The sequence below is a fragment of the Phragmites australis genome, chromosome 7, assembly GCF_958298935.1.
Source record: "Phragmites australis chromosome 7, lpPhrAust1.1, whole genome shotgun sequence".
NCBI classification, from domain to species: domain Eukaryota; kingdom Viridiplantae; phylum Streptophyta; class Magnoliopsida; order Poales; family Poaceae; genus Phragmites; species Phragmites australis.
In genome coordinates this window covers 32,658,169-32,672,304 of record NC_084927.1, presented here as the reverse complement: position 1 = coordinate 32,672,304, position 14,136 = coordinate 32,658,169, and the positions used below count along the sequence as shown (strand labels likewise).

Genomic DNA, 14,136 nt, shown 5'->3' with positions numbered 1-14,136 from the left:
AAGAAACAGATAAAACTTGCTTGAATTAATGAATGGCGGCTGAGGGGACAGAAGTTAACCTAATTAGCTATAGTGCAAGCTACCCGCTGATGAGATCATCGCACCAGCCGGCCAGTTCGACGGAACACTAGAACAGGGGGATGCACGGCGCGCCACGACCATGACGAGACGTCCTTCTCCGAGGCACTGTTCCTGGCCTTGTTGGCCCCGACCCCAGCGCATGCATGCAACACCACCACCAGTCCAACATGTGACGGGACTTCTTAGCTGCAGCACGAGAGCGATGCACAAGTCCTGTGCCTATAGCCCTGTACTGCCACCGGTGGTTACAGCACTGACGCAGGTTGGCGGAGAGGAGATCGATAAGCGATCGACTTAACGCCCCCGCCATGCGCGGATCTTGCTCGGCGTTGGGACTCGGATTACGTGATTTATAAGCCGCAGGTGATGGCTGAGCGATGGCCATCGAGCTGCCTGTAGACGCGCGGATGCATGACGACCCTTCGGGAATTCGGGCAGTCCGGTCGTCGTCGACCTTCGACGAGATGTCTGCAGGCTGCAGTCATGGCCTGACGGCCGGCGCGTAGAACTAGGCCATACTATGAGTGCTGGTGAGCTGCCAGCTCGTTCCTGTCGCAATCTGGGAAGGAAAAAACAAACTGCGCGGCAAAAGCTGCACCCCGTCGAGATTCTGGAGCAAAAGAGAAGAAGCTTGGCGTTACGTCCGATTTGATTAGCCTTCAGGCTGCTGACATCACTAGAGCTGAACCACAAGTCACAAGTGCAGGCGGGGAGTTTTCTTTTCTTTTTTCTGCAGGAGGGGAGTTGGGGCGAGCCGGCGAGGGAGAGTGAGATGAGTTCTGGTTCCGCTAGGTGACAACAGGGAGGGGATCTTGTGCAGTGCTGGAAGGTGCTGTGTCAGGATTCAGGAAGAGCAACGCTTCACATGTGCGTACCGATGCGCTTGTGCGACAACCGTCTCGTGGCATCAACCACAGGCACTGAATTATTCGGGTTGCCCGTTGCCTATTGTGATAGTGGCTATTGTGCAATGTTGATGTTTATAATGTTCACAAGCAAAGGATGCCCCTCAGAGTGGCCCGAACAACATTTTACTATGGACGAGAGAGAGTGAAGAAAAAAAATAGAAAGGAGAAGAAGTGTGAGAGAAGGAAGAGAAAGAAAAATGAGAAAAATCTAGGGAAGCTCTTTACTTGACTCTTCTGTATCCGTCACTGCCAGTTAGGATCTTAGCCTTTTTGTCCGTCCTAATTAACACAAGCAAATAGATGAACACAGATGTAGGTGGATCACTTCTCTTTATTAGATCAATCTCATACTACAATGGGATGCTCCTTTTATTTATGAACCCACACTTAACAATTATCATATATATTAAAGGGACATTCGTTTTTTTGCCACTATGAGAAAGTGGCAATTGCTCATCTATCACCATATTTCACATGCATAGACTTAGAGTGATCCGAATATCATCTTCAATAGCAATTGTCACTTCTTTAGAGTGATAACTGAGCAATTATTCCATTAAATTAGGAGGAGATCATTACCCTATCCACATGTAACCGGCTGGCCGGCTTCTCTTGCTGCTTTAGTTTGTAACTCCTTCTAAAAAGCAATGAATAAGCAGGCTTTACTCGTTCGTAGAAAAAGAGCCTCGGCGTCGGACTCCTAGTTCAGTTACAACAGTGAGAACTGGAAAGTCGTAGTTCACTTGAGATCAGACAACATCCCCTTTCTTTACTAGTTATTGCATATGTGTTTTACACACATAAAATCAGTTCAGGATATAATAGTGTACAAAAGGTAATTATATTGGACATCTAAATATGAAAGACAAATAATAAGATATTGAATGTATTTTTATAATATATGAAAGGTAAATATTTGGCGTCTAGATATAGAAGATAATTAATATAAGATTAAATTATTTTTGGAAAGAGGAATATAAAGAATCTTTGCATGGTGACCGCTTAATCAATCGAGTGGACGGTAAGAATTGTTCGATTCTGTCATAATTTGTGTATTTTATAGGAGTATAAAAGTATAGATAACTGAGTTCATTTGCTCGAGTTCACACATTTGGTTTTGAAGTCGGCCGGGCTTTGATCATATGGCATGCGGGCTGGGACAAGTGAAGCGGGTATATTGGGCTGAATACCAAAGGTCCAACTGAATGTAGATTTAGGCTTGTGGCCCGAATAACCACACCAACTTTCTCCGTTTATCAATATCAGCCCACAACAAGTCCATTGTCACTTTCATGAACTCTTACTCTAGTCCGATTTTTCTCAATCAACCGTATTAGATATTGGACACCATCAACTATCAAAAGAAAAGAAAAAATTTAGGACTCACATGTCATCCTCTAAGGGGCCCACCAGTTAGATTCCACCTCACCCATATCTCGCCATGGCTTCCCATCCGAAGCACTTGTTCATCCTCTCCGCTTTATCTTCTCTGTTCTATCATATCTCTCCACGCGCCACAACTCTCCTCCCTTCTCAGTCACCTGCCACTTCTTCACCTAGTGCAGCCTGCTTAGGACCCCCCGCTAATTTCCCTCTCTCCACTACACAGCGGTCACCCCACGTGCCTCGTCCGTCAATGGTCTCCACCGAAGCTTATCGCCGACCACCTGTCATCGAGCCTCCAAGCAGCGGACCTATGTGCGTGAGCAACACCAGCTTTGATGTAGTTCTTGGCCGCTACTCATGCTGTCAGGACGGTGGGAAGCTGTCTGTCATGGACGCCATCCTCGCCGAGGCTACTGACCCAGTCGTGCTCAAGCAGATTGCCAAGCTCAACACCACCCACTTTGTCGACGCCCCCCCTCTCGTCTAGCCTTGAGTCCTCAATCTGCCTCAATCCACCATCACAAAAGAGAAAGAAAGAGAGGGAAGAAAGAAGTGGATGAAGAAGAAGAGGATATTTGTCGGCACGTGGATCATTATTTTTTATTTATTTATTTGCAATTTGTTGACTGGGTTGCAACCTTCTACAGAAAAATAGTCTACGTAACAAAAACCACTGCCATGTTTGCGCCACATTAGCCAATACCACCTTCAAATGAAGTTAGGGAGGTAAAATGTCTGATTTTTTATAGCTAAGGGTGTCTAATATCTAATTTTACGATCCAGGGAGGAAAATCGGGGTGGGGTAAGAGTTGAGGGGGTTCAAATGGACTCTTAAAAAAGAGGACCAAGCCATTTGCTCCCTTTGTCTTTATAGAGGTTGGACCATCACAGTCACAAATTACTATGACATGTAAAAAATCGGTAAAAAGAAATACAGGTTAAGAACTTCAAAAATATTTTTCTATGTAGATGCCTTAAATGCATAAATCAAGTGTTTTTTATTTTCTCTAAAATAGGGCACTACGAAAGAAAAATGAGAAAATTGTATATTGATAACAAAATAAGATGATTAGTGTAATCTGATGCAATTTTAGATAATAATAAACTAACTAAACCATACAATTGTATGACTAGATTTGAAAATGCAGTTGTATTCCCTATACAATTCGGATACATACGAATAAATGTTCATTTGTTTTTGCTATGCAAATGTAGCATATTTAGCTAGTTAATATACAAAAAATAAGCAGGGAAATTCTTCTCTTTTTCTGAGCATTCGCAGTTTTGCACTGTCACTAGGGTAGCTACAGCTACCTTAAACTATGTATCATAGAGTATCATTACAGAAGGATAATCGATACTAGGCCATGCGAGCATGAGCCCAGTTAACTTTGCTGTTACACAGGCTAGTAGCAGAAAAGTATTTTCAAACAACGGATGCTCCTGATGCAAGCAGAACTTCATCCAGGAGAAGAACATTTTACCCATGTGTTAATGTCGGGTGGCTCCGTGGCTATTATACTGTTCTGAAGTAATGCATGTTTGGGCCCTCAATTATAACGCCATATGGACTGAGGGGACAATTCGTGGGCAAGCCTAATGGTGCCGTGAGCACGCCGATGCCCGGGCAATCATTTCCACCCATGTCAAATCTCGCAGCAGAGTCCATCCTGTGAACACCCTTCCAATCATTCCGCCAAGTCACTGAAACTGACACAAAACCTGCATGTCTGCTGTAGATTTTCAGATTCAGAGCAACGGTGCTGCAAAGCATGACAGAGAAGCTGCAAGTTAAATTAACGACTGCCTTTTCTGTTAGAAGGGGATCGATCTATCCAAGTGGTTGAGTGAGATTGGTGAAGTAAAGCGCTTGAGGGCAACATTTTGTATTTTTGTGGATAATTTCAGTTATCTATGAACTTAGTAGTTAATACTACTTGGTACTGTCAGGCTTCTGAATTCTGACGAACTGCAGGTACGTCCAGCATATAAGTACATCAGGCAACGAATTAACTCGTGGAAGAACGTAATCAATCTAGATCATTTTTACGGTGTGTTAAGTGGCCAATCTGCTTGAGATTCCTACTCGAACTCTCTGAAGCCTGAACGAAGAAGGTAGATATTCTTTTCATGTTTCAGGCATACAACCTGTGACAGAGTTGCTAGCTTCGTGGAACGTTCCATTGCAGGAACAAGAACTGCTTCCCCTAAAAAGAGGCCTCTTTTTGACAATTCACCTGCTGGTAGAGCTAGACAGACATATATAACTCGACTGATGAAGAACCTTCGTCCCCAATCCATGTCTCGCAGCCCCCTCACCACCGGGACTAATCAGTAATCAACAGCTCTACGAGGCCCCTAACCCCATCCTGCCCCCACAAACCCCACCCCTACGACTTGCGCCCGGTAATAAATCGCACCATCCTGTCATAATCTTTCCCGCCCGTACGCCTAAATTAATCTCCTATTAACTCAGATCAAATCTAGCTAGCCATCCTGATGCATGCCATGCTTCACTCGCAAGCCACAAGATAACTGTCCGTCTCTGGCTAATGCTACGCCCACGCCTGGTCCTGGCTGCTTTTATGTCACATCGTGCTATACTCACTAGACATGAGCGTGACAGCTCTCGGTATGTCATGCTGTTGTCATGCCGTATCGGTCAAGTACGATTATACTATATACCTCTTATCGATGCTTACATATTTATCTTTTATTATTTCACACTTGTGTCTCTAATGTTCATACATATCTCTCATATTCTATGTCGCCTAACAATACTCATATATTTATCTCTTATCATCCCACACTTGTATCTTTTATACTTACATATTTATCTATTATCGTCTCTCACTAAACAAATATGATCTTAGTGTCTCACGCTTTGTATTAAAGAGATTAAAAAATAAACATGAAAATAATTATACAGATTGTGTCGTGCCTTTTCATACCATGCCAACACGAACACAACTCAAACCATCGTGACATACATATACATCCATCGTGCTAAGATCCTAGACATGACACGGCTCTTATGTTTATGCAGTACCATCTAACCTAAAATATTTCATGTCGTGATGTACTTTAAGCCATACAAAAATATGGTGCCCTGGTCGACCTAAAAATGACACCGCCTAATCCTAGCTCTAGCTACACCATTGCTGAAGCTTTTCGCGTGGCCATCATGCTAGCTTTCACTCGTCCAACTAAAATGGCCCCATGCTGTCCCTGTCTTACGCTACCCCTTCTATTTCCAGCTGCTGCCATGACGACAAGTGCGCGCCGCGAAGCTTTTCTCGTGCCGCCGCCGCCGCTCCTCGCAGCGACCGTTGCGCTTGCCGTACCGGTTCCGCAGCAGGAGTTGCAGCTGCAGGACACCGTCTTGCTCGACGACGTCGTGCAGGAGGCCGCGGAGGAGTGGTACCACGGGAGGCACCGGAGGACGGGCGTCGCGTACCCGCTCTCGCACCCCGGGAGCCTGTCGGGCGTCGAGGCCAGCGTGTCGCGGTTCCGCGCCGGCAGCCTCAGGAGGTACGGCGTCCGCCGGTTCGGCGAGTTCTCCGTGCCACCGGGACTCCCCGTGCGCTGCCGCGCCGCGCACCTGATCGCCGTGCGCGTCAACCTGGGGAACCTCTCCTCCATCTGCGACGAGTACACGGCGGGCACCGGGTACCGCCTCGCGTCGCCGGTGCTCGTGCTCATGTTCTACGGCCTGGTGCGGCGCAATGGCACGTCCGTGCTGGAGATCAACCTCACGGACGCCGCCATCCGCGTCAACTTCTCGATAGCCGTTCCCGCGCTCCAGCCAGGGGCCGCGGCGCTCTGCATGGCCGTGGGGCTGAACGGCAGCGTCACCGTGACGGACGTGGAGGCCGGGAGCAACACTTACCATGCGTCGAACCAGGGCCACTTCGCGCTAGTCGTGGGAGGAGCAGGAGACGCCGGCGGGGAGGCGGACATCGGGGAAGTGAACAAGTGGAAGCTGGCGCTGTTCCGCGCGGCTCTGGGCGCGGGCGGCACCGTGCTGCTGGGGATGGTAGCCGTGGCGGTAGTGAGCATCCAGCGGCGCAAGTCGGAGATGGTGGAGATGGAGCGGCGGGCGTACGAGGATGAGGCGCTACGCGTGTCCATGGTCGGGCACGTCCGAGCGCCGTCGGCGGCCGGATCGCGCACCACGCCGGACGAGCTCGAGAGCGAGTACTGTGCCACATTGTGACAGTGTAGATTGGAAGGAGAAGAATTACAATTGATTTTTTTACAAGGTTCTGTGTTTAGGAATTTCCATTAACCTTCTTTCTGTAATTTTCTCTGTGGTAATACTTTGATTGAAATAATGGAACGAGGATTCTCCTATAATGGCAGAGCTCCTGCCTTTATCGTTAAAAAAATAATAGAACGAGAATGTAAATATTTGAGTACTTGCGACTAGTCGAACGTATATTCTCTCTTATCAAGCTTGTCCTTTCTTTCATGGATCGCATATTTCCCTTTTCTTTTGTGGAACATCGTAGGTGTAATATGCTGGATACGTGGTCCGTACTCCATTTAAGCAGTTGTTCTTGCTTCATCAGTTTTCAAACGAATTTGCATTGCTTGATCCAAGCCAGTGCGTTGGGTAGTGTTACACGGAAATTGTTAAGTTGCAATTACGGCTATGTACAGTTGCAATTTTGGTACATTGTATTTTTTTTAAAAACAATTTGTGGGAAGACTTGGAGTTCTTTGGAGACAAAATTGTGGCTATCAGGAACCTTGGGTGGTTTGGTATCAGCCATGGTGCCTTGCCACAATACTATGCACTCATGTGTTTTTGTACATTGTATTCGCAAACCAAGTACTTCAAACATGCATTGAATAATAGCATTTTTTTCATTTTTAGAGGATATTCTCTTAAGATTTTTCTTTTAAAGGATTTTCTCTCTCTCTCTTGAGACAATTTAGAGGATTCTCTTAAGAACTAAGATAGTGAACCCATTAAATGTGATCCAAAAGTACTAGGGCCGACAATTAGGAAACGAGATCCTCTGACGTTGGAGATTTTGACGTCAGAGAGCAGTTGGGCAGTTTTGAGCCGTTCGATCACAAATGGGCAGACAAGATCTGACGCTACAGTAGGTATGCAAAACAGTAAAATCGCTACAGTATATTGATGACAGGTAAAATTCGTTACTGTGCAACGTCAGAGAACTGTAGCGCCTCTCACGAGTTACTGTACATCTCTGACGTTGCTCCACCAACGTCAGAGGAACCGGTTCCACAATTAGTCTGACATGAGCTAGTCAGCATTATCTGCACCAGACAATAAACAGAAGACGCAACACACAAGCCCACGCTAAACATTTTACTACTTCTTTAACAAAACAAAAACTCTGAAAATGCTCCTACCATGACATAGATTTTTCCATAAAAGGTCTTACAATAAAAAAATTGATGCAAATGCTCGTAAGCTAATAGTACAATTTAGTTTCTATGCTGTATCTGTTTATATGTTCATTTCTACTGGTTCTCAATTCAATAGCCTTGACATACTTCTACAAAATCCAAAACAAAACCAACTTAAGTTCTACCTTCTATAACTCCATGTAACCAACGTAAGCCCGAACAAAAGTAACTCCCTCAGATCAAAAATATATAACGTTTTTTTGATTTTTTATGATCTTCGATGTGCAACTTTGATCATTAATTTTTATTAGAATATAGTTATAATATATATATATAATATTATGAAAGTATTTTTCAAAATAAATCTACATTTGTGATTTTTATATTTCTAAATTAAATATTTTGAAAACTATTGACAATCAAAGTTTTAAAAGTTTGATCACATCTTCATCAAAACATCAAATATTTATATCCGGAGGGTGTATATCCTCTACTTTTGTTCTGCTGTGCCTTTTACTGTCCCTGCAAATGTAAGGTATTCCCATAACATTTTTCTCTTAACGGGTTTTCCCGGATTCCATTACCAGAGTAAGTTATAGAAGGTACCTTACTTGTAGCAAGTTCGACATAAAAGTAAAAAACTAAAGGCCCGAGCAGAGAATTCTGAAGGAGGAGCATGATGCTGCAGACCGAATAGATAGCACTTGCTTCACCAGTTTCAGATGAATTTGTATTACGCGATCGATTCCAGTGCGTTTGGTAGTGCCACATCGTTAGATGAATTTAAGTTACTCCTGTGAGTAGTACGCTCCTGCAATTTTGTAGAGTTGGTTCAACAAAATCCTGTACTTTTTTTTTGGGAAACCAAATCATGTACTTCAACAGGGAAGATTAGCAGGTTTGCTTTTATCAGAAGAAATCCAACGTTGCTAACTCTGTCCCTCGAAGTCCCAACTCAACATTGGACCGCCCATTTATCAGAATAAATAGGCCGTGTAGTAGACAGTAAAAAAGCCGACGCGGGAACAGCGATCGCCACTCGTCAGTCGCCGGTCGCCGCTTCGGAGTACGGACTCCACCACCCGCAGTTACTCCTCCATTGTCCTCGTAAACGCACCGGGAGCTGAAACGAAGCGGCAAACCATCCACGCGACGCGATCCCTTCCCACATTGCTCTCGCGCGATTCCCCCCTTCCCAACTTAAAGAAGACGACGGGCACAGCGCGGTAGGGTACGGTGGAATGGCGTCCGGAGGCATCGCACGCGGCCGCCTCGCCGAGGAGCGCAAGTCATGGCGCAAGAGCCACCCCCATGTACGCGCCGCCACGACCTACTCCTGCCTCGTCGCTGCAACTATCCTTCCGGTTTTAAAATTGGGGCATTGGTGCTTGCTTCGTTTCAGGGCTTCGTGGCCAAGCCGAGGACGCTGCCGGATGGGTCCGTCAACCTCATGGTCTGGAACTGCATCATCCCCGGCAAGGAAGGCGTAAGCAAAACTTCCTGCCCCCACCCCCAAATCTGTTCTCGATGCTGCTACTGTGCTTTGCAATCTCAGCAAACACTTGTGTACGCTACGATGTTAAATCTTATCATGATTTTGTGAATCCAAAGCACGAAATAGTTGGGTTTTCTCACTAGTTGCAAGGGTTTTGCAGCACTCGATCCGGAACCCTTGCTTCTGGACTCAATGCAAAACCCTTACAACTACTGCATGTGGAGCATTAGTATTGTTTAAGTTCAGCAAATGAATATAATGAATATTATTTTTGCAGACATATTTATAGTCCTTTTATAGATCTTGCATAACCAAATTTGGGTTTCTCCTGTCATATAAGAGTTCACAGTGCTTTGTTCGTCTTGCGTGATTTGGGCCCAAATGTATTGTTTCAAATTGTGGCTAGTAGTGCCACCGTACTCTGGTGGTACAAGTTAAACTTTCTATAACGCTACAACTAGCAATTCCTTGTGGTCCACATCGTATTTGACTTTGATATGTGTTGATAGAAAACGAACTATTTCGGGCTATTGTTCTGAAACAGAAACAAGCGATGCATTAGAATGTGACATACTATTAGAATTCCTAGCCTTTTGATGTAAGAAATTTCAAACCTCATTAGTCTTTGGCTTTCATATGACAACAGACTTACTTTATCTGGAACAGTGGATTAGCAAGTCATGCACTAATTCATGTTTTGCTTTTTTAAGAAATTGATCAACATATAGGATACATTTCACCAATTTATCATTATTAGTTAAGACATCCCAGTTTTTTTTTTTTTGAGAAATTGATTACCGGATAGGTTAAATCTTAATTGTTTGTAATGAGTTCGAAGATTCAGAATTTTCTTGAAGTAAATTTATAAAGCAATTGAATTATCTTTATGGCAAGTAGGTATGACCATACATATGTTAAGCGCGGTACTTTGATGCATATGCTGTCAGGCGCCAGCGTGGATTTGCATAGTTCATCCTGGCACTATTTGGTCGGCAATGTATTATAATTGAGTTTAAAATGATCTGAGCATGACTGGATCAACTATCCGACACATCATACTGTTGCGGACTGTTTTTGCCCTGTAGAAGGGCAAATTCGTGTCTAAATTTGTCACGTTTAAGATTAGATACAAGTGGGATAAAGTTAGTAAAAAATTAAGTGTATAACGTGTGAGCTAGTAGCTAATAAATTGTGGTTTGACACGGTTGTGACAGTCAATCAAATAGTTGTCTAAAGATCTAAGATTGACTAAATTTAGACGTGACAAACTTAGATGTGAACTAATCAGATCGTAAATGGGATGCTTTGGCAGTCGCCATATTCAGGAATGATTAGAAAAGTGACCTTTAGCTTTTGAAACTGTTCACATTTTTTTTAGAGAATTCTGTGAATGCACTTTTGGAAAGTTTTTTCTTTCGTTAAAGATCAGGCGATGAGAAATTCGATGGAAATTTTTGTAAGCTACATTTAATTGTTCTACAATTACTGGTTCACAATTCAATAGTTTTGCCATTCACTTGCAGGTCTATTTTTTGTGTTACTACTTTTTTGTGGGTGTGTACTGTTGTCCTATCTTATCCTCTTACAACAAATTGTCATTCTCAACTCATTATCAGTAACCCTCCTGCCCAATCATAGCATGTAAGTAAAACTATGTGTTCAACTTATCTTTTGCAGACTGACTGGGAGGGTGGATATTTCCCCCTCACTCTCCATTTTAGTGAAGATTACCCAAGTAGCCCTCCCATCTGCAAGTTTCCAGCAGGTTTCTTCCACGTCAATGTCTACGATAATGGGGAAGTATGCCTGTCTATCCTTGGTGATGTAAGCTTCAACTGAGTGGATACTTTACATTCTTTTCAGCATGAATACATTTCTATACCATGCAAATAGCATCACTTCTCCTTCATGACTTTTCTGTTTCTTTCAGGCATGGAAGCCTTCCATCACAGTGCGGCAAATTCTGATAGGCATCCAGGACCTGCTTGATAACCCAAATCCAGCGTCCGCTGCGCAGCATTTCTGTTATCAGTTCTTTGCGAAGGTCTTAATATAACTGAAACTAAAATTACAAACTGAGATATAGGATGAAATTTTCTTAATTTCGATATGATTATGCGCTCACCACCGTGTTCTTTCTTTGGTGCCATTTACTGTCATTTGCAGAATTTGCCAGAGTACAAGTATCGTGTTCGTCAGCAGGCCAAGCGTTATCTTCACTTCTAGCCTTGGACCGCCTGCAAGATACTAGCAGCTAACCATTACTCATTTTCGTGGAACCGGTGATTGTGCTTATCATTCATCATTGGACTCAAATCCTGTGATTATGATGCGGTGTGGGGAATTGGCAACATAGCAGTAGGCTTCTTGGAACTGCTAAATGCACTTTGAGTACATCTTAAATAATTATTATGGCTTATCAGCATACTGCGCTGCCTAAACAGCGGGAAACTTTCGTACTAATGTGCTTTATATTGTTCTTGCAAATATAAGGAATTCCCATTTTCTTATAGCGGTTTTCTCCCCGGATTCCATTAGCAGAGTGCCGAAATTACGGAAAGTACCTTGCTAGCAGCTTGAAAGCTCAACAGAAAAGTTAAAATCTGAGAAACCAGGTGGAAAAGTGATGTGGTTTTCATGTGACGAGGTATTGACAACAGTTGATGTATTTAGAATTTGATTAGCATGTATTTGTGGATGTTTGTTCTTATTCATGTGTAAGTCTGATTATGTACGTCGGATATTCTGGTACTGTAATTATGAACACCGGAGAAAGTACCAGATCTTTTGTTACATAGAGGTTGCATGAGAGTGGTTTGATGGATTGGTACATATTGTATTATTCGGTGATGGACATGAGATCACCTGAAGCTGAACCAGGGTGAGGATGAGTCACTCCGATATAGGATCATCATTGCTTGGACTATCAACGTGATTTGATCAGCACCAATATTATCAAGTCCAAACTATTAAACGCATATTGAGGTGGGACATCTCGAGTGGGATCCCAAGGAGCCCAATGTACTCCAATGTATGGACACCAATAGTGATGAGGGTGGCGATGTTGACTCCACTGCCAGTTAGAGCAGCAGAACAGATTGATTCGTGTTCATGGTTAGAGGACATGATCCCCACCTGCTGACCCAATGATGGTAGATCTAAACACCGTGTAAGCAATGGCACGAAAATCCCTAAGGATCCAGTGGCAGTAGCAGCCCCTCGTGGTACCAGCGTTGCCAGCCATATGCCACTGGAAACATCTGCATCTGGGGCCTTACGTATCCTTTACACAACTATGATCAATGGACCGTGGGAGGTCAAGTACCTCCTGGTCTTCAATGATGACTTCCGTTGGGCCCACCTCCATCAACAGCATCAAGGGACGAGCTCCCTTAGAATAACATCCGCGGAGCAGCATCATCTCGACCACAGCCAAGTCTGGGCAGCGATGTTTTCAGCACTTGGGATGCTAATGTCTAGGGAACTCATATGATTCTAAAATCTCTTCCAAAGTTAGATCTGGCGAATCCTTTAACCCCTATGATACTCGATGCGGCCTAAATCCAAGCCGCTCGAGCAAACAATCCTAGCAACTCTAGGTTCCCTAGTCGGCAAGGCGTCGACTTCAGGAGCCATAGACGCGAGTATCCCTGAGTTAAGGAATCCTAGGTGGAAAGCTTAGGTGATCGAGCATGAGCACCACTTTACATGCCAAACTGTAACTGCCCTATCCACAGGCGCAAGAACCAGGAAGACCTGAGGAATCACATTCCTCACAATCTACATGATCTACGTACAATGATAGATAACCGTCGTGAGGAACACTGCGAGGACGACCGCCATCGTTATGATCACAAATCTCCAAGACGAGATGGTCGACGTGACTCCTATGCTTGAAGGAAGAGGTATAATTGTCCTCCCCCACATCCTCCTAAAGAATTCAATGGAGGCTACGGAGCTTTTGTACACGAGCTTCAGTCGATACGGTGACCTGAGAAGTTCAAGACGGGCCCAATCCTGAAGTACGATGGGAAGATCAACCCCAATGAGTGGATACAGATATATACCACGATTATTCGAGCTGTGGGCGATGATAACAAGGTAATGGCTAAATATCTGCTAACCACGCTCGATGGACCTACCAGGTCCTAGTTGTTGAACTTGCATTCTAACTTGATCTGATCGTGAGCCGAGTTGAAGGCTCAGTTCATAGCCAACTTCCAAGGCACATTCAAGTGCCCAAGAACGAAGGACGATCTCCAGCAGCTGAACCAGGGTGAGGATGAGTCACTCTGAGATTTCCTCTGCCAGTTCAGTGACAAGCGTAACACGATCCTAGACATATCTGATGAGTCAATCATCATCGCCTTCAAGCGAGGCATCCAGGACACGGATCTGCTCGGGAAGATGCATACTCGGAAGATCCACACGGTCAAAGAGGTCTTTGAGTTGGCCGACAAGTGTGCAAAGCAAGCGGAAGCCTAGGTACGCACTAAAAATCATCAATCTGGCAAGGACAAGTCCGAGTCCTCGAAGAATAGGGGGAAGAAGAACAAACTCGGTGACAAGTACAAGAGTCCAAATATGACCATAGCTGCAGTTGACAGAAGCAAGTCGTGCAACACTGGGGACAACAAAGGCCTGAGCTGAGGTGGTGGAAAGTGGTATTCCGTTTATCGGACTAGGCAACGCGACTTCGATGAATGCCATGTCATAAAAAAGAAGGTTGATGAAAAGCTTAAGGTCGCTGTTGCTGAGCATAACAACAAATAGGCCAAGCTAAACGTTAATGGTCACAAGTCCGAATTATACGAGGCCGACCAAAGTCTAGCACATATCTTCGGAGGATCTACCGCGTATGAATCTAAAAGGCATCACAAGTCG

The 14,136-nt window shown here is 44.4% G+C and overlaps 2 protein-coding genes across 2 annotated transcripts; both read left to right on the top strand.

The window, feature by feature from the left end:
- Window positions 1-5,640: 5,640 nt before the first annotated feature.
- Window positions 5,641-6,591, top strand: LOC133925590 (uncharacterized). The gene has a single exon (XM_062371464.1). It carries the CDS (start codon window positions 5,641-5,643, stop codon window positions 6,589-6,591), a length of 951 nt encoding a protein of 316 aa, XP_062227448.1.
- A 2,349-nt stretch (window positions 6,592-8,940) lies between these two features.
- On the top strand, window positions 8,941-11,877 carry LOC133923630 (SUMO-conjugating enzyme SCE1-like). Its single transcript, XM_062368910.1, has 5 exons — window positions 8,941-9,070; window positions 9,160-9,243; window positions 10,930-11,076; window positions 11,183-11,296; window positions 11,419-11,877. The coding sequence occupies exons 1-5, from the start codon at window positions 8,999-9,001 to the stop codon at window positions 11,476-11,478; spliced, it is 477 nt and encodes a 158-aa protein (XP_062224894.1). The 5' UTR covers window positions 8,941-8,998; the 3' UTR covers window positions 11,479-11,877.
- The last annotated feature ends 2,259 nt before the right edge of the window (window positions 11,878-14,136 follow it).